General features: G+C 40.3%; 1 protein-coding gene and 1 long non-coding RNA gene across 3 annotated transcripts in view; one reads left to right on the top strand and one right to left on the bottom strand.

The window, feature by feature from the left end:
• The window catches only part of LOC309703992, a 444,269-nt gene that overhangs the window by 65,331 nt on the left and 351,475 nt on the right, over positions 1–27,463 (top strand). The gene's annotated exons all lie outside the window — the stretch shown is intronic.
• On the bottom strand, positions 7,352–9,895 carry LOC309703977 (C-type mannose receptor 2-like). 2 transcript variants are annotated; one of them, XM_082528924.1, is made up of 5 exons: positions 9,875–9,895; positions 9,459–9,499; positions 8,921–9,307; positions 8,415–8,762; positions 7,352–7,928 (listed from the first exon to the last, which is right to left on the bottom strand). In XM_082528924.1, the coding sequence occupies exons 2-5, from the start codon at positions 9,490–9,492 to the stop codon at positions 7,585–7,587; spliced, it is 1,113 nt and encodes a 370-aa protein (XP_082385050.1). In that variant the 5' UTR covers positions 9,493–9,499; positions 9,875–9,895; the 3' UTR covers positions 7,352–7,584. The 2 variants fall into 2 exon arrangements, with proteins under 2 accessions (XP_082385050.1, XP_082385049.1); XM_082528923.1 differs by lacking the exon at positions 9,875–9,895 and having other exon boundaries at positions 9,459–9,561.

The raw sequence follows: 27,463 nt of genomic DNA, 5'->3' as shown, positions 1-27,463 counted from the left end.
AGTTTACAATATAAATACTCTGGTTTGTCACATTAGTTTTTAATATTTATTAACCATTAAAGACTGGAGATATTATCACAAAGACCAGTTTATAAGTTCGTAAAGACAAAAAGATTACAAAGATAAAAAATGAACTACAAACATAAAAATTAAAACTGACTTTTTTTCTGACATCTATCAAAAAAAGTGTAATAATGAAGTAATGCAGCAATAATGAAGAAAGTAATTATGATATTGTGGCGGACCACTAGAGCGCTCCACTCACACCCAGGATTGAGGAAATTGCTGTGTTGCTGTGTTTTGTGGTGCGATGTGTTCAGTTGATGTGAGAAGAGGAATAAAGCAGGAGTGAGAACTAAGAGCTCCGTGTCGTCTGTTTACCTCCACATTGGTGACCCCAGACTCGAACATGCTACAGGTCGTGGATGATGCTGGCTCCGCTCTGGATGCAGCTGTGCTTGCTGTGGCGCTGAAGCTACCGGACTTTTGGCTCCATGATCCCCCGTCGTGGTTCGTGCAAGTGGAGGCTCAGTTTGCCCTTTGCGGCATCTCGGCAGACGACAAAAAAGTATCACTATGTGGTGGCCTCGCTTGACCCGAGACCCACCCGCCCAAGTAGGGCTGGGCCATATCATACCGTTCACGGTAATACCGGTATAATGTTGGGCAACGATAAGAAAATGAAATATCGCAATAGAATATGGGTAAAATGCGCATGGGCAGTGCCTTTGTTAGCGGCGACGGAGAATAAGAAGGGCGAAAGTGGATCATTGAATGAATCAGATGAACCAGAATCGGTTTGTAAAAATGCTGCAACTTCAGTGATGTTGAACTGGTTTAGCTTTCCGTGTTTTGTGGAAAATACGGCACACTTAAAATCAATTCTTTGATTTTTCTGAAAACCGACAGTGCCCCTTATAATCCCATGTGCCTTATGTATGAATTCTGGTTGTGTTGACTGACCTCGAAACAGCACATGGCTAGTGGCCTGGGGGTCGAGGTCCCCCACACCACAGCATACCACCTGCAAGCTAACAGGATGTGCAAACGGTTTCACCAGTCACTCAAGGCTGCGCTCCGGGCTTCCTTAACAGGTGGTAACTTAGTTGACCGTCTTCCGTGGGTTTTGCTGGGATTGCGCAGCGCGGTTAAGGAAGACCTCGGGGTTTCCCCGGCTGAACTGGTCCTCGGCCAGCCCCTCCGGGTACCTGGGGAATTCTTACCTGAGAGCCCTCCCCCATGTTTCAATACCTCTGTGCTGCCTCTTCGTCCCCCAAGAAACTCATTTTCTGTTCCTGGCCCTGTGCACCACTGCCTGCCTGACACTTTTGTTCCAAGTTCGTTGGACTCTTCTCGTTTTGTTTTCGTCAGGCACAAAGGACCCCATTGCGCCCACCGTATGACGGGCTGTACAGGGTTATTAAACTGGGCCAAAAACATTTCCTTTTGGACTTTGGAGGTCGGCAGGAAGTAGTCTCTGTTGACAGACAAAAGCCTGTGTAACAGGGTCATAAACCACATCTTGTTATAATTACACAAAATGTGTTCTAAACCCCCTTTTCTACAATTCCCCTGTGGGAGAGGAGCTGGAGGGGGCAAGCTATTTATTTGGAGGTCTTTCTTTCTTTTACCTTTTATCGTCAGGATCAGACACAACGCAGAACCACACCGGTTACACTTGCACATGTTCTGCGAGACGATCAGATGGTCCCGGCCCAGGCCCCCTGCCACGGCTGCCCGCCTACCACCGGGCTCATGGATTCTGCTTTTTCCTCTAGGAGTTCATTTTTCTTTAGCTTTGTTTACATTTTTGTATTTATCGTCTGCAGCTGCGACAAACAAATGAAGTTATTGAAGAATTATCTGGAACATTATGCCACAGTATGAAATGGGACTAGATTATACAAGCTGAAGGAATGTAGAGAGATCAGCGGACATCTGAAAGATAGCGCAAGCTCTTGACACTAAAACCATGCTCGATTTACTTCACTCAGACATGTCCCGAGTTTTTCACAGACAGTATGTCAAATGTGCAAATCAACAAAGACTGTCGAGCGGACAGTCCAATTTATACATACTTGCACAAACTTCACAACCACATTGATTTCCTCTTGCACTCATCAGCTTTTCACAATAAAACAGGAATCTTGTAAAAATTAATCATATATAATTCAAATGCTCTTTTAAACTTATTAAACACATTGTACTCATTTTAAAATGAATTTCAAGAATTTTATAAACATAGCTGTTATTATTTTACATTTGAATGGATTTTAACATTTTCAATATTTCTGTCATGTGGTGTGGTAGGACTCAGGCGCAGAGCAGAGTTCAGGGGAAAACAACGTTTATTTACACAGTCACCAGGTGCAGATATATACAGTGAGGGGAGCGAGGGTCCTTGGTCCGAAAGGGAAGTCCGGGATAGGAGTCACATACACGCTAGCTCTTCTTCTTTACAACGGTTCAAACAACAGGTTGGTCACAGGTCTGGGGAAACTGTGCACAGAAGAAAAGAGGGTTACACAGAGATCACAGCAGGTCCACAACGCTTAAGGATACCAGGCTGAGGTTTACTGACGTGTCTAGCACAATCATCCAGCTGTGAGGCTGTCTGCGTCCCGGCCTTAAGAGTCCAACCCATAATTAGAGCCTGACAAGATGCAGGTGTGTGTGCCAAGGGCGGGAGCCTGCAGTGAGCTCCACCCTGGCGGGGAGGAGAGAGGAGAATGTACACAAAACACAGCCGGCCGGGCAGACATGACAATTTCAGTGTATTTTAATTAATGAGAGTTTTAACGTGCTTAAAAACCAAATAAGTCAATTAATTGAAATAAACACACCGTACATTGTGTTTGTTTATAAATAATCTGTATTTGCATGTACCAACAAAGGTTGATATTCATAGAAAAAGAGATAAGCTGGCAGATGTTTCATGTGACCATAAAATGTGGTTCATCTGCTACGATGGTGAGGAGATGTGAATAATATGAAATGTTATAAAAATATAATGAAATCACATGAACTGAGAAAAAATGGTCAGAGGACAAAGGCTAAGACTGCTTCGAGCTGTCAAAATGTTCTCAAACTAGATTCTTAAATTATATTAAGAATATATATAAAATATAGAACTAGATATTTGTTAAATTATAAAAGAATCTTGAGTAATATTTTTTTTAAATGTATATTAAAATGTATATAAAACAGCATTAGTATCTGTTAAATGTGAAGTGGTCTTACTGGGTCTGATCACACCAACGTGTTGTTAGTGTAGCTGTTTTATTATGGAGGAGACAAACAACTCAAGTTTGAGTTCATGATCATGTGAACTAGAACAACCAATCATCTCAAATTTTCCTTTTAGTATTTGTTAGTGCTCATTACAAAGCAAATGTATAGAGGTTTCTTTTACACAAACTAATACCACATTTTACTGTTGTTGTAAATTAAGAAGTTCTCTTGTGCGTTAGTGTGAAATTTTCACTGTACACCCAAAGTGGGTATAAATCAACAAAACTAAATTACAGAAAAGTAGAAAAAGAAAACAAAGAGCACCAGCCACGGAGCTAAAATATGTCACTGCACTGTCAGGTATCACCTTTATTAATAATTCATTATATTTCACATCATTGATCATTAATAAAATAATTACAAATATGCAATCAATAAACAAAATATAGTTGAAGTATTTTTGCCTTGTACAGCATTCACACTGAGTTACTAAGTTTAATGTGAACAACTGTCTGTGAGGTCCTCAGTCATCCAGGTCATCGTAGTCTAAGGAAAGACAAGCGTCTGGACTTCTTTAAGTTGGTTGAAGATGTGAACAAGTGAGTTTTTTTCAACAGTATCAACAGCCGGGGCCACTTGCGGGCTAGTGGTATGAACAAAATAATAGCAGAAATGCTGCCACGTGTCTGCCAGAAAGAGAGGACAAGTTTGTTTATTTGGTAGTTCAATGAAAGGCTTCAGTTAGTTAAGAGTTATTAAAAAACAACTTGCATTCATGTTTGCAATTTTGTCTTGTTATACAATATTTCAAAAAAACAAACAAAACACTATTTACGGAAATGTTTGTGGGTGTTTTCTTGTTTGTTTGTTTTGTACACAAAAAAAGAAAGAAAAAGAAAAACACTAAAGTGGCCCTCCAATGAGATGACAGTGCCAGCAGTGGCTCACACCTCATTAAAGTTTGTTATTGAAATCACACAGTAAAGTGATCTTTGCTTACTTTTTGATGTTTCGATCATTTTATTTGCCTTGAAGTTCTCTTTCAAATCAAGCACCTGGAGCAGATTCTTCTCATATTTTGCAAAGCATGGCCTCATCATGACACTGACACACATTTTTATATAAACCTGGAAAATACTGAAGTTTTAAGGATTTAGAAACAAAGCCAGGTATGATATGCAAAGTTGGAAACTCGTTTTAATAACTGTCTAGTCAAAGGGTTTAAATGTCAAAAGAAAAACAAATAAAAATAAAGTGATTGTGGTTAAGGCTGCAAGCACATTAGCAGAAGTAAAGAACTGTAGTTCATGCAGTTATTTGTAAATACAAAACAAGCTTTTTGTATCTGTGAACAGAGGGTAGCTTTGTAGATTGTGATCCTTCACTGCCAAGTAACTTCTGCTTTATTATTTATATATTTTATGAAGGAACATTAAAGTGACCTTTGCTTACCTTTTTTTTGTTTTGTTTTTTAAATGAATTCTGTTACACTATTAGAGATGTGTTTTAAATCCAAAACCTCGAGCAGATTCGTCCCATATGCTACAACATTGTATCTTTATTACACTGAAACATAATCTATGTTATTTTTATATAAACCTGGAAATAATCTGAAACTCTTAGAATTTAAAAACAAACTTTTTACTCTCTGCAGATTTTCTCATATCTACAGTGGAATTATTTTAACCTGCACAGTGTTTTCCTTTTAACTTTACAGTAGTCAGTGTGTACACACAGGAAACACAGACCAGTTGTGTGCATTGTAACTCATTAAAAGTGACAGCCCTCAGCCAAGCAAGTCATTTCTTCAGATCGACTTTAAAAATGTGCTTAATTTAAAGATAGCTTTTTCATATGAATTAAAAAGAAACATGTTGACCCTCACTAAGAGTTCTGCCTTGTGGTTTGTGGGAAAAACTTCATAATGTAGCAGAATAATGAACCCAGTCACACCTTACACAGCTTTACATGTTTAAAAGCAAACAGTGCTGACTGTGGTGGACTCATTACTGACTTCTCTTACAGTTAACTGAACTCAGCAACACTGATTATTCACAAGGGTGCAGAGAAAGGCAGCACCATTCTCACATACATGACTCGCAGTATCAGGTCTGCACAAACTCGTGGGGTCCATGCATCGAGAGTGTTGCTGTCAGTACAGTAAAAGTGGGAGTGGGGTCAGGGTGGGTGTTTGGAGTGGGTACTTTATCTGACTTTATATAATGAAAGTAACATGAACATCCCATTCATTATCCAGAACTCTCTTCCATATAGCACAAAGTGACACACGTTGGAGAAAGTGTGCAGCAGGAAGAAAGTCAAACACACTGGCAACATCTAGAGGACAAATAAGGAATAACAGTCTGAAAAACTACAACATCAGATACATTTTACTCTTTTAGGCTACGTTCACACTGCAGGTCTTAATGCTCAATTCCGATTTTTTGATCAAATCTGATTTTTTTGTCTGCTTGTTCACACTACAGATAAAATGTGACAGCAAACGCGCTCTAGTGTGAACGCTCAAAGCGGCCCGCATGCTCAACAGAAGATGTCACACACAACGCGCTCTGTTTAGACCCAGAGCAAACAGTATTGTTTGACTGATGGCCCTTAATATAAAGACTTCGGACTTCACCTTTCCCAATTTTTGCTGTAAGTTATTTTGTTATTTACATAATAATGTAGATAACCTAATAATTATCCTCATTGCTGTTTTAGAGGAGCGGTGCTTCAAAGGACAGTTGCAGATTTCTGTCAGAATCTGCAGATTATGCAGTACAAATAAAATGTTCACGTTTCTCCAACGTTGTCTTCCCAGCAGTTTCACCGGATGGCCAGGAAGCGTTCACAATGTCTTCTCGGGCGCTGATAATTGGCGTCTGTCTTGTGTCAGTGACGTAAAAGACGGATTTAATGCGATTTGACCGTTCACACAGCAGTCGCTTTCTAAAACATCAGATATGTATCGGATTCAGTGCCACATAGAAGGTTAGTAGATCGGTCAAATCTGTGTGTCAAAGTATCTTTGGGCAGGTGCTGAGCACTGAGTTGCCCCCAGTGCTCCCACTGGAGGGTGAATGTCAGGTTAAAAGAGCTTAGGCAAGAAAAAAAAACAAAACACTTTTGTCAATGAATGAATGAGGCTTGTAGTAAGAAAGTGCTTTTTGTCAGTAAGTCACACGTGTAAGGATTTTAAGGGTTTTCTGTAGAAATAAATGTACCAAGAACTACTGTAAGGAGTGTTGATTGTTACACTTGCAACTGAATATTTATTTATCTTGACACACACAGATTGTCAGAGGTTGTGTGTGGAGGCGTGGAAGAGATGACCCAAACGCAAGACTCACGGTGCAGAAATGATGAGGATTTATTGGAGTGGGTGAATAAACAACGCAGGAACGGCAGAACTGACTAGCTGACTGAAAGACTGAGTGGCTGGCTGAATAACTGAGCACTAACGGGAACGACTACATAACATCACACAAACATCAATGACACGACAAGGGCTGAAGGGAAGAGAGGGCTTAAATACACGACTAACAATGACAACGATTGGAGACAGGTGAGTGAACAACTGAACCTAATGAACTAATGATAAATGGGAAGAGGACTGAACATAATGCACACAGACCAAGGCTAACACAATAAAACAGGAAGTGGAACAGGCAGTAGATAAACAGTGAACGTGAACTGAAAATACTGGGTCAACGACCCAGAAACCCTGACACAGATCACTAGTTTACAGCACATCACTTTAAATAGTCATATGAAAAAAATAGTTACCTTGGTGAAAGTTTACAATATAAATGCTCTGGTTTGTCGCATTAGTTTTAATATTTACTAACCATTAAAGATTAGAAATATTATCACTAAGACCAGTTTATAAGTGCACAAAGACAAAAAGATTACAAAGATAAAAAAAAATAAAATAAACAGCAAATATGAAAACTGAAACTAACTTTGTTTCTGACGTCCAATAAGAAAAGTGTAATAATAGAGTAATGTAGCAAAATGAAGCAAGTAAGTATAATATCGCTGAATCCGACAGTCAAGAGGAAAATAATAAACCATATTACTTCAGTGCAGATCAGACTTTATCAGTGTTGAGCCATTTACAGCTAAAGATTTGATTTTTGCTTCTAGCTGAAATTTTGTCATCATCAAAAAAATCAGGCATCATGACTGAATCAGGCAGTCAAAAGGAAACTATATTTACTTTACTGAATATCAGATATTGCCAATTTTGTGCTGGTTAAAACAATGTTTGTTTTTTTTGTTTGTTGTTTTGCTATTAGTTGAACTTTTGCCAGTAAAAAAAAAAAAAAGAGCCAGTGACACACATCAGAAATCTTATTTAAAACAAACAAAATTATATGTCTCATTGTCTCTCTGACTGACCCACTCGTACTGTCCTCCACTCTGCATGCCCACAGCCCTGCCACAATCCTCAGTCTTTCCCTCTCTGCTCCACTTCTCATAACAGACCAGCTTGTCATTGACCCAGAACCACAGATCCAGAGTGCAGGAGTAGCGCAGGCCGAGCCAGACAAAAGGACTCGAGGCATTCTTGGCTTTGTCTTGGACCCATCCCTGCTCTTGAAGGTTAGTGATGGAGACCAGTCCCCTGTGAGACTCTCTGCAGTAATCCAAGGCCTCCTCCCAGGTCTTGTTTTCTTTGATCAGGATCAGTTTATCTGCCATAAAGAAAAAACAACACATTGAGTTGAATCTATGTGAGCTGTAAACATGAGAAACTCTCTGTGCTGTTTATTTTGTTCCAATTAAAAAAAAAAAAACCTAGAAAAAGCGTGTGTGTTGCTCTGCCCTCAGTAGAAACCAGTATAATAACAATAATGAACTTTGTGCAGACAGGTCGACAACATCCTGAAATATTTATGTTTTTAAACTATTAGGAATCCAAAACAACTTCTCTCCATATTTACAGACAACAGAGACTTTAAAACGTTGGTTGAACATAAAAGTAGCTGAAAGTTATCCCACAGATATTTAAAGTCATCTGACTGTCAACTAAGTGTGTTCATGTTTATGAGATTAATTCAGCAAACATGCAGATGTAGGTGGAGAAAAAATACACAACATGTTCAGTTGGATCTTGTCAGTGATTCCAGTGATCCTCCTTTTAGAGAAAACCAGTCAGACACATGTTGATAAAAACTCACCATCATAACAGAAGAAGGGTTTTTCTTTGCCACATTCATCAGAGCTCCATTTTCCTGATCTGTTTAACAGAGTCATAGCACATTTCTTGTTGCTTTGTTCATCATTGAATAACTGCATATCCCAGTATCTGAAAGAGAAATCACTCCCATCTGACCACCTCCAGCTGTCTCTGAACAGACCGACCCATGCGCTAAACGTAGTCGTAATCAGGGCCTTCATTTCTTCTCCATCTACCTGATTGAGTCCACTGGCCAAGTCAGTGTGATGGTATCTGCAGTAGCTCTGAGCCTGTGTCCAGTTCTTCTTCTCCTCAATCAAATTCAATGTTTTCTTGTCTTTCTTCATTTCTGTAAAACAAACAGAAAAACACACAAAGACATCCCTCAATAAATTTTCTTGTGAAATTCTGTCTGTCTCTATCTTCTTAATTTAGTATTATGATATTCCATTATATTTTTATATCATGATATTATAATAATTTTTAATATTATTCACATCTCCTCACCATCGTAGCAGAAGAACCACATAGTACTGTCACATGAAACATCTACCAGCTTTTTATCTCCATTATCGTATCTTTTCCTCCCACAGTTTCCAGGCAGTTCTTTACCAGTTCTTCCATTCAGATTCCAGCTGCTGTCATTATGAATGTATTCCACTCCTGGCAGAGACCAACGCCACGTCCTGTTTCCACCTGTGTTGTTGTTCAGTCCAATCCAGGCTTCTCCTTGATTCTGTGCGGAGTTACGGAGTCTGCTCATGTCTGTCATGTCAAACACTTTGGCCAGGTCTGTATATTTCTCTCTGCAGTATTTCTGTGCTTCAGACCAGCTCTTGTTTTCTTTAATAAAGTGGTACTCATACAGGCGGCATGTAAAGAGGCAACACTGACCTAATATACAGAAATATGATATAGAGATTATATGAGATTATTGAATTCACTTAAAAAAGTAAAAAACAACAACAACAACAAAACGTGTGAGGTTATAATCTCATTTTTATTTCAATTAAAAACAGTATATTTGGTGAAACAATCCACTTACCCATCAGAATAAGCAGATACAGACTCCACTGCATCTTTGATCTGACAGATGAAAGTGATGCTTTATTGCTCAAGGAAACAAAGATTTGAACAGAACTTCTTTGATGCACACTTTATGTCAGGAAAGAAAAGATGGATTAAACAGAAAGCAAGATAAAGAAAAATAGTGTGAACATTATGAACCAGAACAGAAATTAATTCATTTTTAATAATTCAGCAGCTCATGGAGAAGGTAATGAAACCATTAATGTTACTCATCTTGGAAGTTCTTGTTATTTTAAGCTCACAAGTCTTTTCAGTAAAAGTTGTGCAAGATAAATGTTTCTTTTTTGTAACACATCACAAAATATTTTCAATATTCTCTACACATCACCTCTGTACTACATACATTAAATATATTACAGTTTTTAAACTTACATGTGATAATTTCTTCTCTATCCGATGTGTTCATGAAGACAGCTCTCAGGTAAATATTGAAATACAGTATAGAGAGCTCTTTTTGTCCTGGTCAGGATTTGAATATTAAAATAAAAGTCTGACTTTCCCTCTGAATGAATGATCCACTGATGTGAGGGATTTTTATATTCCAGTTATGAAAGATGTCATTTACATTATGAGAAAGAGAGACAGAGACAGATTCATCATGTGCTTGGTGAAATGATGCAGGACTGTTGGCCTACCAGGATAAAATTTCTGCTTCCTACATTTGAGTCATTTGAATAAATTTGTGTATCGAGTCACACCATATTGAGTAGTGTCGCGAAATCGATCAATGTAGAGCAGTGTCACAAACCACGGAGGCCCCAGAACAGTGCAATCAAACGTTGAGTTTATTAACAGCCCGGAGAAAACATCAACATATGTCTTCTGACCAAAATACATGTTGTGGACACTTATAAAGCAGTGGGGTACACGCCCATGGCGTCAATGACAGATTAAAATAGGTTCCAGACATTAGTCACAGTTCATCGTACATCTTGTACATCTTTAATAGCTATAACCAGACATAGAACTTCTCATTTTGATAACACCTTCAAGGTAATAATAAATAATAAAGGTAATAATCTTAAGCCCAAGGGCTGGTTATAACCTCCAGTCATCTGTTACCAAGTAGAATAAAATGCAACAGGTTTGCAACAAGAAGCTGGAAACATTTGGGCCTCTGCTCAGGCCTATTCCTAGTTTATATGTATTATATGTACTGTAAGCATGCATTGCAGTTATCCTTCTATGTTCTAGTTTCCCTCAGCATGTATCACCTGGACAGTTACGCCAGTGAAGCTTAAGACCCTTAATGAACCGAACATCAACTCAAAATAGGCACAGATATGCAATGTGTATAAAATACTTCTAACCATACTTGTAATAAAAGTTAACAAAATGGAAGGATCCTCAAATGGACATCTTCAATAAACAACTGTAATGCAGTATCAATACTGTGAGAAATATTATTAGATGAAATAATGCTGTAAAGAATGTTATTAATGCAGGTATAATGATGCAGATTATATGGCAGCAATAAAAGAATTTCTGTATCTCCACAGTAGCTAACTCTACTTCTGCTTTCGCTCATAAACAAGTTCTGTGCTGTGAGTGTGATACAAACATCATGCTCAGTGAAATGATGTCTATGTTTGTGTAAGGCATACAGACTTTAACATGAGACCATCAGGCAGTGTCATAGAGGCTGAGATCTCTCGGCTCGACTCTGGCCAGAAATGAAGTGAAAAGATCAACATCCAGTCTTATATGTGATTTATAGATTATATAGATTAAGGAAATTGTGATTGACAGACCCAAAGTTTTAAAGAGATAGTAATGTCAAAGTGCAAAGTGACGTGCAGAGTGATGTCCTTTACAGCATATCTCATTTTTGGGGGTTCAACTGTGGTCCACAGATGGGGGAGAACTTTTTTTGACTCTACTTAATCTCTTGTGCATTATAACATCAGTGTTGTCATCTGTAGACCTCCATGGGGTCATTGTGGACGTCAAACTTTGACTCATTTTGGATTTTGTTTGTATACTGCCTCTGTAGGCTCTGTATTCACATGTTTCCAGAGGGTGGTGGACATGTTTTCTACATGCTAAGAGTTCATTTTTCTGTAGCTTTGTTTACATCTTTTTATGCGTCCCCAGTTATCATATGTGGCTGAGACAAACAAATGAAGTCATTGGAGAATGATCTGGAACAGCATGGCACAGTACGAAATGGGCTAGATTACAACAGTTATGTGTGAAGGAATGCAGAGAGATCAGCGGACATCTACAAGGTAGCGCAGACTCTTGACACTAAGACAAAAGTGAGCAGCTGCTCGGTGGATTTCGCAGACATGTCAAGTTTCTCACAGACAGTTTGTAAAATGTGCGGATCAACAAAGACTGTTGAGCAGACAGTTCAGCAGACGTGCACAAACTTCACAACCACATTCATTTCCTCTTACAATCATCAGCTCTCCACAATAAACCAGGAAACTTGTAAAGGTGAATCATATATAATTACTATATCTCTTAAACTTATTAAACACATTGTGCTCCTTTTAAAAGCAATTTCAAGAATTTTCTAAACACTTTAATTATTCTCATTTTACATTTTAATGGATTTTAACATTTTTAATATTTCAGTGCATTTTAATTTGTTATGGTCCTTAGTGTTTTCCCGTTTTGTATTATTTATCTTTGACTTCATTGTTACTGCCTAGGGTTTTGGAACATATGAGGCAACATGTTTTCCTCCAGGCAAATCCAAGTGTGTCAGCCCTCGTAGGTGATTGGCCAGCTTGAGCCCTGTGGAAAACCGGGAAGCAATGAGTGGCTGATTGAGCTCACCTGCGTCTATAAAAGACTGATGATCTGTGATTCGGCGTGGCTGCTTTAGACTGAGAGCACAGTCCGCCATTTCGGCCCACTTTGTGTTAAACTGTGTGTGTAAAGCCGAGCACTGTCCATTCCCTCTTGCTTGTTCTGGGGAGGTTAGCTGAGTAGGGTTTATTGTATTGGGTGAACCTGGGACCATTTTGTGGCCTTTGCGTTTTTTAATTTCACACTATTTTCACTGTGTTGAATGGAATATAGCCAAAGTTCCTTAAATGAGCTTAAACGGCTGAGATACAGACATACATCCTTTGTCGAACCTCATGGTCGATTTCTGCCCCATTGAAAACCATTATAAACGCTATTTTTCATTGCACAATTATTATTATTATTATTTGTTGTTGTTGTTTTTGTCCCGTTTGGATCTTTAGCCATCAGAATTGTTGTCTTAAGGCCAAGAAAGATGCCAAGCGGATTTATTTTACCAAGTGGATCATCATGTCCTTGCCATATTGGTCCATTTGATTGACCTTTATTATAATTATGTATTTATTTTATTTTCGGTTGCTACAAACGGGACAGACATGACTGGGGGATAGGACAGGGAGAAAGAATGAAAGAAATAGAGGGAGAGAAAGAAAACCAAAGGGGAGAAGAGACGGTGAGAAAGGGGGGAAGAAAGAAAGAAAAACAAACAAAACACCTGGATCACCTGTATGGAGAAAAAAAAACAGAAGAGAAAGCAAACAAAAAAAGAGCAACATAATAAAAAACAGCACCATCACAATAAACTAGCTAGCAGTAGATAACAGTAGATACTAAATATTAAACGATATTGTGCAGCACGCAAGATAGACAGCGCACAATGTGCTTTGAGGCAGCAGCCAAGAAAGGTGTAGTCCACGTCTGTGAACACCCGTGTGTACACCTGTGTGCATACCTGTGTGGATCAGCATGCTTGTATTCCAAAGGTTTCTCCATGTAACGATCTGCTAGGGAGTGTGGGGAGCCATAGCCCTGTCCCCCAGGGCATGAAGCAGGTATGGAGGAGATCCAGGCCCCAGACATCCTGAGGCCCCAGAGTACGAGGACCCGAGGAGGACCACCAAAAGGGGGGGAACCGTGCCACCCTCCTGGGAAGAGCTGAGTAGAGCCCCAAACGAGAGGTCACCCAGCAGCTACAGAGCAGAGACCAGAGGGGGTTGCAGTGGCGTGCCCGTGGGCTGTGCCAGAGAGGACCGAGCTTCAGGCCCTGAGACCAGAGGCCTGAGGGCACCCCAACCCCCGGAAGGGGCCCAGCTGGGCCATAGGCGCCCGGCCTCGCCAATCGGCCACCAGGAGTGAGCCGGTACATACATGAGCGCCCAGCCCCAGTCGACAAGGACCACCAACACACCAACGTCTGAGGGCATCAGCCACCGGCAGGGAGTGTAGTGAGGGGAGATAGGCCTCCGTACTTTGGAGGGCCTGAGACCCAACCTGACATATTGCACAATTATTTTAACTAGGGTTAATGCAATTCTCTAAGTGAGGGTGACAGTCCGGGCCTTACAATCTTAAGGCCCAGAGGCGCAAAACAAAGAAGCGCCGGGGGAAACGTGCCGGCGTTCGGAACTTTTTTGATACATTTCACTGTGTGTTGTACTTGTACAACTATGCATGTGACAAAAAAAACAAAAAAAATGAATCTTGAATCTTATTATTCACATGTGCTATGTGACCTGTCATGCCAAATTAGACAGAACATGTTTCCACTGGGTTGGGATTATTCACGAGGTGTGGTGTCTTTGTTTCGTGAGAAACAGAAAGAGTGAAAAATTAGTGTTGTTACATTCAGTGTGAAGGCTACAACAAAGAATTATATATTTGTTTTCACATGGTATTGTATGTCTTGTGTTGGGAACACTGACACTGGGACCCAAACACTATCCCACCGCTGGAGCCGCTGGCAGCAGCCGGTGGAGCTACTGGCAACGGCCGCCGGACACCGGCAGCGGAAATCACAACTTTCCCCGATTCCCAGCAACATAAATGTTCATGTTCATCCTTCTAAAATAAATATTTTTCTGGTTCAAAGTGATCTTGTATTGTTATTTAGACAATTTTTTTTTCTTTTCTTTTAGAACACAACAATAACAAACGTTTAGTGTAAGCAAAAAGTGAAAAACATGATATAGCACAACATTACATTTAGTGTGCTTCTGCAAAAAAAATAGTATTTGATCAAAATGAATATTGGTGCCAATCTTTGGACCATCTAAAGGCCTACTTATAATAACAATCAAATATTACTTCACCACTCTCACATACATGACTCACAGTATCAGGTCTGCACAAACTCGTGGGGTCCATGCAGCGACAGTGTTGCTGTCAGTACAGTAAAAGTGTGAGTGGGGTCAGGGTGGGTAATTAGAGTGGATACTTAATCTGACTTCATATAATGAAAGTAACATGAACATCCCATTCATTATCCAGAACTCTCTTCCATATAGCACAAAGTGACAGTAAATGGAAAAAGTGTGCAGCAGGAAAAAAGTCAAACACACTGGTAACATTTAGTGGACAAATGAGGAAAAAAGGTCTGGAAAAACTACAGCGTCAAAGATGTTTTATTGTTTTATTTGTACCAACATCCTGACAAGTTTCCAAAAGATCCCTAAATTACGGTTTCATTTATTTACATTCATCTAATCTGAGCTTTCCTCTTTCCTCCAGGCATCTTTTATACTTGGACACATGACTGAATCGTTCTTTGAATTGTTGGACATTGTTGAATCTATGCCATGAAAAATGAAGGCATTTTTGAAGGCAAAAGGGGGTTTAACTTTGTACTAGCAAGTCTGGACACTTAAGGTAGAAGTTAGTCTATTGTTTTTTTGTTTGTTTTTTTTTTTGGTTTTTTTTTGGGGGGGGGGGTTGGAGTGACCAATAAACCTGTTTACTTCTATATTCACTTGTACCCCAACAATGAGTTAGTCTACATCATGTTGACAATTCTGTCAAAAATAGTGGAACAATGAAGGCAGAAAAGTACTATCATATCTTAATCCATAATACGTCATGCACAATTCCAGATGCTGTCTATCCAGAAAGCATCTGCTTGCGATAGTGTTGTGGGTCAGAAATTTGATTTGTTTCTGCTTTCTGTTCCTTATATTTGTGGTATGTCTTCATTTTTTGCTTTGTTTGTTGTTTTGCCTTATGAGATATTTAGCCACAACGAAAAAAAGTTTCCTTCAATCTGTTTCCATAGATTTTACTTTTTCTGTCATGGCCCTAAAATCTTTCAGGAGGTTACACATGTCAGGATAATATTAATTTGTTTCAGTAACTTATCACCACTGTGGCCCATAAATTGTTAAAATTCATTTTCTAAGCTGTTTCAGCACCACTCACTCTCCAGACCTCCCATTAATATGATCAAACTGGCTGCTTTGATGCTGTTTAATAATAAACTGTTCTCTTGTCTGCATCTCTGTATCGCTTATCTGTATCTATCTGTATCTATCTGTACCAGTTGAACTCAGCATGAGAGCAATGAGGAAACAGTAATACATTTGCTAGCAAAAGAATTCCAGTGTTGCTGTCAGTGTATAAGCTCAGACACTAAAAAAAAAACTGTGCCATCATATCATTGAAACAGCTCTGGCACATGAAGGCACAATTAGCAGAAAAGAGGTGAAGTGAGACTCTGTTTTGCTATTTCCTCAAAAAGAGGCTTCATTGGTGGACAGCTCAAGATCTTGAACATTGTTAGGTAGGCTGTAAAAGTAACGTTTATTTGAATGGCATAAATACCCTGCAAAGCACAAAAACTATGACAAGGCTGGAACTTTCCATCTCCTTTTCATTTTATGCCCTGGCCCCTAGACAGGTCATAACATGAATATAAAGATCCTCTGTTTTTCTTGTATTTCTCTTCTATGTTCACTAATTCATTCTGTGCTTATAATTCAAAGTTATATAATGTTGACAGGCTCGAAACAGAGGGACCTCCACATAGGTGTAAATACATGGCTCCTTTTGAGAAACGTGGCATTTTTTCAGGTATCAGTTTGTTGACGAATGCAGTTTAAATGCCCCAGTTTATCCTCCTCACTCCTAAAAATGCATATAAGTTAGTCCTATTTATTTGCACCCAAACAATTATTTAGTATACATTGTCAACACATAATTGTGAAGTAGGAATGGAGGTGATCCCTGTATGCTTCAAAAGTCATACATTATGGTACGTAAATTATTTACTTCAATTTTATTCATTGAGTTCACATTTTGATATTCACGATCAAGCAGAAAAAAAGCAAAACAACGTTGTTTATAAGGCAATAAACTTGAATACAGAGCTCATTCAAACTATCTTACTAAAGATTTTTTTAAACGCTATCAAAATGCAGTTAATAATAGGCAATGCAATGAAACTCAAATCAATTAAATTAACATGAACATACATTTTAAAATTATATCAAATTCAAGAGTGATAATAAAATTAAAGCACAAAATTCTTAAGCACATTTGAATGTTACAGAAATTGGTTTGATTTGTGTGAAGCATCATATTTAAAAGAAGCTCTGGCCTCTCATCCTAAGCAGACATACATTTACTTTTTCTTACGTTTCCGTGACCAAAAAGCCACTAAAAGTTGTGTGGTCGTCTCCCCCAACATATGTGTTTGCAGCCATGCTCACATACACTTGGTCTCCTTGCTGCAGCTGCAGGAACACAGCGTTTCCTCCATTATCAGCTCCGTCGCTTTCTGTCTTATGATCAGCTGTAAAGACCGTCATCTCATTATTCTTGAAAATACGCAGATAATGTGGGTAGCTTCTTCCACCGTGATAGAAGATGGTAAAGTAATAAACACCTGCAAGAGGTGCTGTAAAGACACCTGAAGAATAAAAGAGTGTTGGTCACATCAAAAAGAAAAGGAAAAAGTAAGGGAGATTTGATCATTACGTCTCATCCTTTAACTACATATAAATGTCAGATTTGTAAATTGCTGTTGAAATTTTTAATAATTAAGTTTAGTACATTTAATTTTACAATAACAATAAATATAATTTTCCAAAACTGAATTGCAAACATGTTTTTGTCTTGCACTTATATCTCTTTTACTTTGTGAAATAAAACAAATGAGCATACAGGAGGCTATAAATCTTACCTGTGACTGGACTGTAGGCATTGCCAAAGTTTGTAATTACTTTCTTATAGTCTATAATTATGTCTGTGTTGAAGGGTCCGATGTGTGCATTGCCTCTTCCTGCTGTTGCACTGAATATTATTTTGGTTCTTTCTGTGAAAATCAAATCATAAACATAAAATTGTTGTATGTAGGTTCCACACTGACTGATATTGTGACTTATCTGTAAGGACACACAGACGATCAGGTGTATCAGATTTCTTTGTATCAGCAGATAAATGTGACATTTAGCTTTTAATTTGGATAATTACTATGGTATTATTAATGAGCTTTCAGATAACATGGACATTATCCGGTCTTCAAAATGTCATTGTTTTAAGCTTTTCATCTTTAATTAGACAAACAGTGTAATTAATTTTGCATTCTAATATGACAATGTAGGGTGGTCCTACCAAATTTCCACGTTGTTAGAGAGGCATAAACTCTTTGTTTTTTACTCAGTACACGATTTCCCGATACACAATGTTTATACATTTTAATAAATCATTCCAGCTTTTTCCAATTTTTGTAAAAATAGAAACAAGGCGTGGCTCAAGATTCTTTTATTTTATTTTTTTTACAGCACTGAATTTCAGGGAGTTGATGCTCTAATGTCAGGTTTGAAAACATCAAATAAGAGCAACAACACCTTCCATCTTCCTTCCCATACTAATATTTTTGAAGATTGTTAAAGTTGAGTCAAATTAATTATGAGTATTCAGCCACAATGAAAAAAATGCTTAACAGTTTAATCAATGAAATCTCACTTCATTTTGTTTTACCTTTGCTTTGCAGCTCCAAAATTTGGTTTTCGCTGTCTTTCAGCTTGGTTACAGCCTCCTTTAGGCAGATTTCAGTTTCCTTCAGTCTTGTTTCCATAGATTTCACTTTTTCTGTCATGGCCCCAAAGTCTTTCAGGAGGTTACACATGTCAGGATGGTATGGATTTGTTTCAGTGGTATTAGCACCACTGTGGGCCAAAGTCAAGCCACAAAACAAGAAAATAGATCGTAAAATGTTAAAATTCATTTTCCAAGTTGCTTCAGCACCACTCACTCTCCAGACTCTCTGATGATTATGATCAAACTGGCTGTTTTGATGTTGTTTAATAATAAACTGTTCTCTTGTCTGCATCTTTATATCTCTTATCTGTTTGTACCAGTTGGACTCTGTAAAGCACAATGGGGAAATTGTTTTTCTACTTCCTGACACAGAGGCTTGATTGGTGGACAGTTCAAGACCTTGAACATTGTTAGGTAGGCTGTAAAAGTAACGTTTATTTGAATGGCAGAAATAACCTGCAGAGCACAAAAGCTATGACAAGGCTTTAAGTGGTGTTTAGGAACTTTTAATCACTATAAGGTTAATCTGCTTTTTGCAACACTACAGAATTCAGCAAATCTGGTCTACATAAAATATATCACATATTATCTTATTCTCACTCTTTGGGTAATCTAGGAAGGTCAGACTCAGTTTTAGATTTATTGTTTTATGAGGTTATTTGTGTTCCTTGGAGCTCAGTTCTGTGTTGTTTGTTGTTTTGTTCGGCTAATTTACACCATTAAGCCCTGGGCCCTATTTCAGGAAGCCAGTTTAGTGCAAACTCTGAGTAAGTATACCCTGAGTTAACGAAAACTCTGGGTTTTCGGTTTCACAAAGCGAGTTTAGATTAATTCTGAGTGAGTTACTATGACGACACACTCCGTGAAGCTAACCTGCCCCCTAGCAGGTTTACTTCAACTAACCCTGACTTTCTCCGCCTCTTTGTCGGAAACCTGACTGTAGGAAGTGTCAGACATGGCGTGCTCCTTCCTTGAAGAGCCAGTAGATGTTGAAGCCCAAATTCTCCGCAGAGCTCTCCGCCGGGAGAGAGTGATTAGAGCGCGTTCGGACATTTTATCATTTCCTGATGATTTTCTGTGTGAACGTCACCGTTTTTCAGCACAATCTATAATTTATTTGAATAACATCCTCAGGCTTAATATTGCTCATGTGACACATCGCGGACATCCTCTCAGTTCTGTACATATTATTTGTATTGCACTTCGGTTTTTTGCAAACGGGAGCTTTCTGTATAATATTGGTGACGCTGAGCACGTTTCCAAGGCTACCGTCTGTCGGGCAGTCAGGAATGTTACAGTTGCACTGAAACGTCTCCTGTACTCGTCTGTGGTGTTCCCCGATCATAGACCCACAAGATTTATCAAAGAGGGATTCCACAAAATTGCAGGTATCAGGATGAACGAAACTTAATCCATGATGTGGTGATACTTGAACTACTACTTAAATGTTACATTTATTCTCACGGTTCCCAGGCGTGATTGGCTGTATAGATGGCACTCACATTCCAATCATTGCTCCTTCAGTAAATGAAGGAGACCATGTGAACAGGAAGTCTTTCCACAGCATTAATGTACAGGTACATAGTTCCCTGTAGCATTTCAAACTAACAAATTATTTCATTATAGTAATGGATGCTAATTTGTGTTCTCTGCACTGTGAAGATCATATGTGATGCTGCCAACATTATCACAAATGTGGAAGCCAACTGCTCAGGCTCTGTGAGTGGTGGTGGTGGAGGACCCCCACCTGTTTTTCGGGCCTCCGCTTTTTTTTCTGTTGGCTATAACGGGTCACATTTGAGCATACAGAGTAAGCAAATATGTACTTGTAATGTGCTCAGATAATTTCAATAAGTGCTTACAGAGGGGAAATTAATGTAGCTTCTAACTGCAATTGATTTACATCGGACAAACAGACCAAGCACTATGGCTCATAATACAATTACACCTTACCTGTTTGGACTATATTTTTATATTTCATTTTTACTTGCTGCCAGGAACGTTTGGGGCCTGTTGGGTTGCACCTGCGCTCAAACCACGTCACAAAATAAAATGTATGAAATAAAAAAGAAAATAAAATATAATAAAATAACGTGTTAAATGGGTGGAAATCCCTAGATCAATGTTTAAATTAACACTCACGCATTGACTCTGTCGGCTATGTTTTGCCATGCATGCACCCTTTCTTTTGCAGCTGAGGCTGTGTTACTTTTTTTCCGCAAAATTTGCATGTTATCGGCATATGCTGCCATCAGAATTTCGGCGTCAAGCGCTGTAAGATACATTGACCCCGCCTTCTTTCCCTCCGTCTCCATGGTGACTCGCTTAATCTGTGCTCCACTAATCAGGGCTTTATGTATCCTCGTGCGCGCTCTTAACTTGGGGTTAAAGCAACTCCGCGTTGACTGAACTAATTGTTATCAGCCTTTCTGAAACCGAATATTCCGAGTTGGACAGTTCGGGGTTACTCAACCCTGAGTATCGTTTTTCACTCTGAGTTTTCTAAACCGGCTTCCTGACATAGGGCCCTCCTCTCAAAAACTGGCAAGGGTGTAACTCTGTCTGTGAAACTGGATTTAAGAAGTAACTGTTATAGGTCCTGTGTCTTATTAAACACCATTAATTCTGTTATCAACCCTTCACCTACCCCACACTTACCAGTGTCTCCAGCCACCTGTGAAACCTTTTTACAGTTTCTTGTTAAAGATAAGATAAGCCTTTATTAGTTCCACATGTGAGAAATGTGTTGTGTCACAGCAGAAAGTGGACAGTGCAGAGTTACAGTAGCAACAATTAAGAAAAACACTGGAATAGAACAAGAGAAAAAAGAATACCATATGTCACAACCCGGCTCAAAGGATGTGACAAGTAAGTGGGAGACCGCACACAGGCTTTTAAATGCTGTCAGATATTTTAATGAAATAAAGTAAAGAAACTCAAACACAGGTGAAATTATACAACCGTCATAACTGAACATAACCAAATGAGCATAATGAGCCCCAGATGAAGAGAGACAGAGAGACAGAGGTTCAGTCAAGGTAGCTTTATAACTGGGACTGGCCTTCTCAGGTGTGCTGTATCTATAATTGGGTCAGCTCCACCAACCACATATCTGAAAGAGACAGTCAACAAGAAATCAAGGCCAGCCCACTGACACATGCTATATGCAACAGAATAAAATGCTACGTTGTTTGAAAAAAAATGCACTTAGTGTTATTGCACATAATAATAATAATAATAATAATAATAATAATAATAATAATAATAATAATAATAATAATAATGGATTGGATTTATATAGCGCTTTTCAAGGCACCCAAAGCGCTTTATAATGCCACTATTCACTCACACACTGGTGGAGGTAAACTACGGTTGAAGCCACAGCTGCCCTGGGGCAGACTGAAAGAAGTGAGGCTGCCATATCGCGCCATCGGCCCCTCTGGCCAACACCAGTAGGCAGTAGGGTAAAGTGTTTCGCCCAAGGACACAACGACCAGGACAGAGAACCCGGGGATCGAACCGGCGACCTTCCGGTTACAGATACGCTTCCATGTGTAGATGTGTGTGTTTGGTCATCTGCAAAGTCTTTGTACTGGCAGCAGTAGGAAGGAAATACCTGCAGAGTCTCTGTGCCGCAGCCTGCCACTGAAGGTGCTGCTCAGTGCTGTCAGAGTCTCCTGCATGAGGTGGGAGATGTTGTCCAACAGAGATGACAGCTTAGCCACCATTCTCCTGTCACTCACCACCTCCACTGTATCCAGAGGGCATCCTAGAACAGAGCTGGCCCTCCGGATCAGCCTGTTCAGTCTCTTCCTGTCCCCCAGCCAAGTTGCTGCCACCCCAGCAGACCACACGTTAAAACATGGCTGAGGCCACCACAGAGTCATAGAAGGTCTTCAGGAGTGGGTCCTTCACTCCAAAAGACCTGAGTCTCTGCAGCAGGTACAGGAAAGGGCTGAGTCCAGTCCAGTTTATTGTTCAGATAAACACCAAGGTACCTGTAGCTGTCCACAGCCTCAATGTCTATACCTTGGATGTTTGTGCCTGCGGAAGTCTACCACCAGCTCCTTTGTTTTTCCAGTGTTGATCTGGAGGTAATCCTACTGGCACCAGTCCACAAAGCAGAGGCGGAGCCAGACATCTGAAACACCCGGGGCTTAGCCCAAAAGGGTGGTATGCATGTGGGATTTTCTTTTCTTTTTTTTCTTTTTTTTTTGGGGGGGGGGGGGGGGGGGGGGGTAGAAATGACTAAAAGATTAATTGTCTCTGTTTTGAGTTTTGTTCAAAAAAGAGTGACTTCATATAGGGAAAAATATATATCACATGTGCAGGACACCTTAAACTAGTTTTTTAATTAAGCAGCAAGGCAGAACAAGGTCAGGGCTGTATCAAGACATGAGGACTAAACCCCAATTCAACCAGACCCAGAACTGATCCAGAATTAAAACAGGACTACAACAGTTCAAAATCAGGACTACTTAGGATTTAACCAAGACAGAACCACAATCAGAACTAGATGATAGGAGCACTAAAAATCATCATAGACCTGCACTATCTTCTACCAAAGTACAATATTTAGACTGAGAAAAGTTTATATAATTATTTAGCCTTGTTGTGCAAACAAGCCTGCATAACTTAATAAATACAGAATTTGAAAAATAACAAAACAAAAGTTTACTCTAAATTGATGTTGTACAGTAAAAATGTTTTATGTTTTCTCCCTAAAGTGTATGTAAATATCTATGGAACGCCAGGACTGCCATAATGAATTAATTAAATACACCATTAAATAATTAATTAAATGTGGCAATAATTAATTAAAATTGGAATTAATTAATTAAATAAATAGTTATGATATATGTAATTAATTAATTATTGACACATTTAATTAATTATTTATGTATTTCACGTTTTAATTAATTATTGACACATTTAATTAATTAATTATTGATATATTTAATTAATTATTTATGTATTTCACATTTTAATTAATTATTGACACATTTAATTAATTATTGACACATTTAATTAATTATTTAATGATATATTTATTTATTTCATTTTGGCAGTCCTGACGCCTGGCTCTCATCATGAAATAATTTTATCTGTCAGCCTCACCCATCAAACTCAGGGGGCGGGGTTAACGCTGATCGAGTCAAAACCATTGCTTTGGCCTGGTGGCCATTGTTTCTAGCACACAACAACCGGCATGTGGAAGCTAACAGAACTGAGCTTTGAAAAACCCTGTTTGTGTGTTACCAAATACCGTTTTAATATTTTTTTAGCCGAGAATGTAGTGGTTTAATCTTCATGTGTCTGGTCGGTTTGTCAAGATACAGCCTCTTTGCAAAAGTGTTTCGATGATTTCGGAGATGTCTGCCCAGTCTCACGGCAAAGCGTGGGATAGACCCGCTCGCCTCGCAAGCAATCCCACCGACAAAGCGCAGGCCCCGGTACACAGCTGTAGTAACCCCCGCTGACTTCTTTTACTGAGGTTATATTTATCGGTGTTTTATTTCCTGATGTTCTTATGTGTCCTACGTGTTTCAGTCGCCAATTCTGAATTATAACTAACATTAAAAACATGTTTAAGGAGGAGAGAGAGCAAATAAATCTGTTTAACATCTGATCTTTGGGTTTTTGTTCAGTAATCAGCGTGACCTGTGTATAAACACATAAAAGAGATAACGTTGGTGTTTCCGTCATGTAGTAACTGCTGGCTTTAACTGTACAAAGGTTGTTCGACACTATGAAACACATACAGACTTCATGATATTCGGCTAATATTTTTATTGTGAATATTAATCATGCTGACCTCGCTCTGTACACCACGCAGCGAGGTCACCATATCCACGATATCCTCAGCTCCATGAGTTAACACAAAGTTTCCCAGCTGACTATCTAACTGCCAACTATTCCAGAGACGTGAAAATATACAGCATAAAGAAAAGTGTAAGAGACTCAGCAGCAGATTAGAATAACAGTTTGTGGCGTGAATAAGACACGGCGGGACCACGGAGCAACGTTCAGAGTCATCTTTATTTACATCTCACCACACCACAACACCCCCAAACCCCTCAGTCCCCGTGTTTTTAACTAGGCGGGCGTGATTAAGGATGCCGTGCAGGTGCGTCCGCCCTCCCTGCACGGCACCGCAGACCACGCCCCACCACATACCCCCATCGCCCGATTGAGGCCGGGGAGCCATCCGGCCGAACCTACTCCCCCACCGCCAGTGGGAGAGGGAATCAGCCCGGACAGCTGGCACCCCCAGGCCCCGGCCAAGCGACGGGGAGGTGCGAGTTCAGGCGGCCGCCCGCGAATCCAGCGGCGCAGGCAAAGCTGGTTCGGAAGTCGGACGCGTGACAGGTGCACCCGGCGCGGCCGGCACAAGCGTGAGCCCCAGCTCACAGGTGGCTGGGCAGAGGTGTGGCGTGTACAGGCCTCTGGTGGTGGTGAGGCCGGTCTGGCGAGCACGGCGATCTCAAGCGTGGCGCCCGCCTCGCTCGCCAGTTCCACTCGAGCAAGCTCCCCTGGCACTGGGACCTCCAGCTCCTTGCGCGGCCCCTCCGTCACCGCTGTCGCTCCCTGCTGGAGCAGCCCATAGCGCGACTCCTCCGTCACTACTGCTCCCTCCGCCGCCACTCCCGGCTCGAGCAGCCCCTCTTTCTCCAACCGGCGCAGACCCTCGCGCACCTCGTCTGCCGCCTCCGGTTGGAGCGGCTCATCCACCACTCCCGGCAGGAGCAGCCCTTCACCTGGCTGTTCCCCCTCCTCCGGCAGGCGCAGATCCCCGCGCGCCTCGTCTGCCACCTCCGGCTGCTGAGGTGCCTCACGCGGCTCCTCCACCGCTTCACTGTCCTTGGGACACACCTGTGGGGGTGGCGCCCAGGCCCAGAGCAGCGCCGCCAGCTCCCCAATCCTTTCCAGGTGCCGCTCGGACTGGTCCTGCAGCTCTTCCTGCTGGCGACGCACCTCCACCGCCTGCTCCCGCTGGGCGGCCGCCATTTCGGCCACCCTCTGGGCCAGCTCCTCCATTCCCTGGCTCCGATATGGACCCGCCGTGCTGCCTCCTGGGTTTCGGCACCAATGTGGCGTGAATAAGACACGGCGGGACCACGGAGCAACGTTCAGAGTCATCTTTATTTACATCTCACCACACCACAACACCCCCAAACCCCTCAGTCCCCGTGTTTTTAACTAGGCGGGCGTGATTAAGGATGCCGTGCAGGTGCGTCCGCCCTCCCTGCACGGCACCGCAGACCACGCCCCACCACACAGTTATACATTTAATAAATCACCAAATGAATCCAAGAAACGAGCAAACCTGTTCCGACAATTTGAATTTGTATTCCCTCAGCTGCAGACTCGCTGCTGTTTAAATGTTTGAAAAGGAAGATTAGATATAAACAAACGTCAAACATAGACTCAGTCTGCCTTCACATTTGATATGAGGCCAGCACGTATAGTGGCCTCAGCAGGCTATTACTGAAATACACGTGCTATATCATAAACTATGATATAAACAGGGAGGTCCTATTAACATGTTTAGTTTTAAAGGACACCTTCCTGCCTTTAGTCTCATTCATGAGCAGTATTCGTTTTCTTCTAACATCCAGAAGTCTGCACAATGTGTTTCATAGTTTGTAACAAGCCTTTGACAGGTAAACATAACATGACCGAAAAAGCAAAAAAAAAAAAAAGAAAAAAAAAAAAGAGAGAGAGAGTGTTGACATAAGAAGAGAAAATGCTCTCAATTATGGAGACAGGCAAATGGTTCATTTATGTTTGATGTGTGTTTATTCCTCCCTAAATATCGTCGGTGAAGTTTGCCATGCATGTCAGATTTTCCTGCGCATTTTTATACCTCTGCCAACAGAGAGAGAAAAAAAATCACATTCTAACAGACAGCTGGTGCTTAGAATACAGTTGAATAACTATTAAAAAACAGATGATATTTAGATGATAGTTCAGTCTAACACATGTGCCAGTGGTTCATTAAACGTCTGTGAAACTATGCAGTTATGAAACGTAACTTTAACCTCAGCCAAACCGATTTGCTCAGTTGTAAATAAAACAGCGAAGTAAACGTGACCCGACAGACAGAACCTGAGTGAATGAAGTCCAGCGTTTAACCACTGAGAGCTAAAACTCAGCTGAGGTTTGAAAGCTGTGTGCTGGTGATTGGACATCAGCCGCTGATGAAGCTGTTCGCCTATAAAGTGCTCTGTAAGGAAACAAGCTCCAGCAGCTCTGCGCTCGGGGAAAATACTATATTTACTTATCTTGTGCAGTTAAACTGTGACTATCACCAGGTAACTAGGCGTGTTTCTTGAATTAGCAGCAGGTGTTAAACAGCTGACAGATGAGGAGGAGGATGCATGCAGGTAAACTGAGGGTCTGCTGAGCTGATCGCTGGTTTCGTGAGAAAAATGTCAGCTCGTTCTTTATGTTACAGAAGCACAGAGACACAAGACCAGGCGGAAAGAGACGATCGTTCGGTGAAAATGAGAATCTGCGAATGCAACATGTGGAACACGGAGAGTGGAATATGTAAACAAACCGGTTAACGTACCCCCTCGGTGCACTCTGCATGCTAACTGTTAGCAGAGCTAGTGAAATCTCTGAAAACATCTGAGCACTTTTGCAAACATGTTCTATGTTGACAACCTGACCAGACATACGGCGCGACATTCACGGCTAAAACACTGTTAAAAGTGTAGCTGGTGACAGAAAAACGGGGTATTTTAAAACTACACCACCACCATTGCTGCCTGTGATTTGATCTGCATTCTGGGATAACTGGCTGCCCCAAGTCTACACAAGCAATCGATTATCTAGGATCGACCTGTTTTGACTTACTTTGCACGGCAACCAATCAAATGTTAGAGAAGCTGCATGGGCAGCGTTAACCCCGCCCCCTGAGTTTGATGGGTGAGGCTGACAGATAAAATTATTTCATGACGAGAGCCAGGCGTCAGGACTGCCAAAATGAAATAAATAAATATATCATTAAATAATTAATTAAATGTGTCAATAATTAATTAAATGTGTCAATAATTAATTAAAATGTGAAATACATAAATAATTAATTAAATGTGTCAATAATTAATTAATTAAATGTGTCAATAATTAATTAAAATGTGAAATACATAAATAATTAATTAAATGTGT

This window comes from Aulonocara stuartgranti, assembly GCF_965226115.1.
Source record: "Aulonocara stuartgranti genome assembly, chromosome: 3".
NCBI classification, from domain to species: Eukaryota; Metazoa; Chordata; class Actinopteri; order Cichliformes; family Cichlidae; genus Aulonocara; species Aulonocara stuartgranti.
The sequence above is the reverse complement of the archived record's forward strand: the minus strand, read 5'-3'. Positions and strand labels throughout refer to the sequence as shown.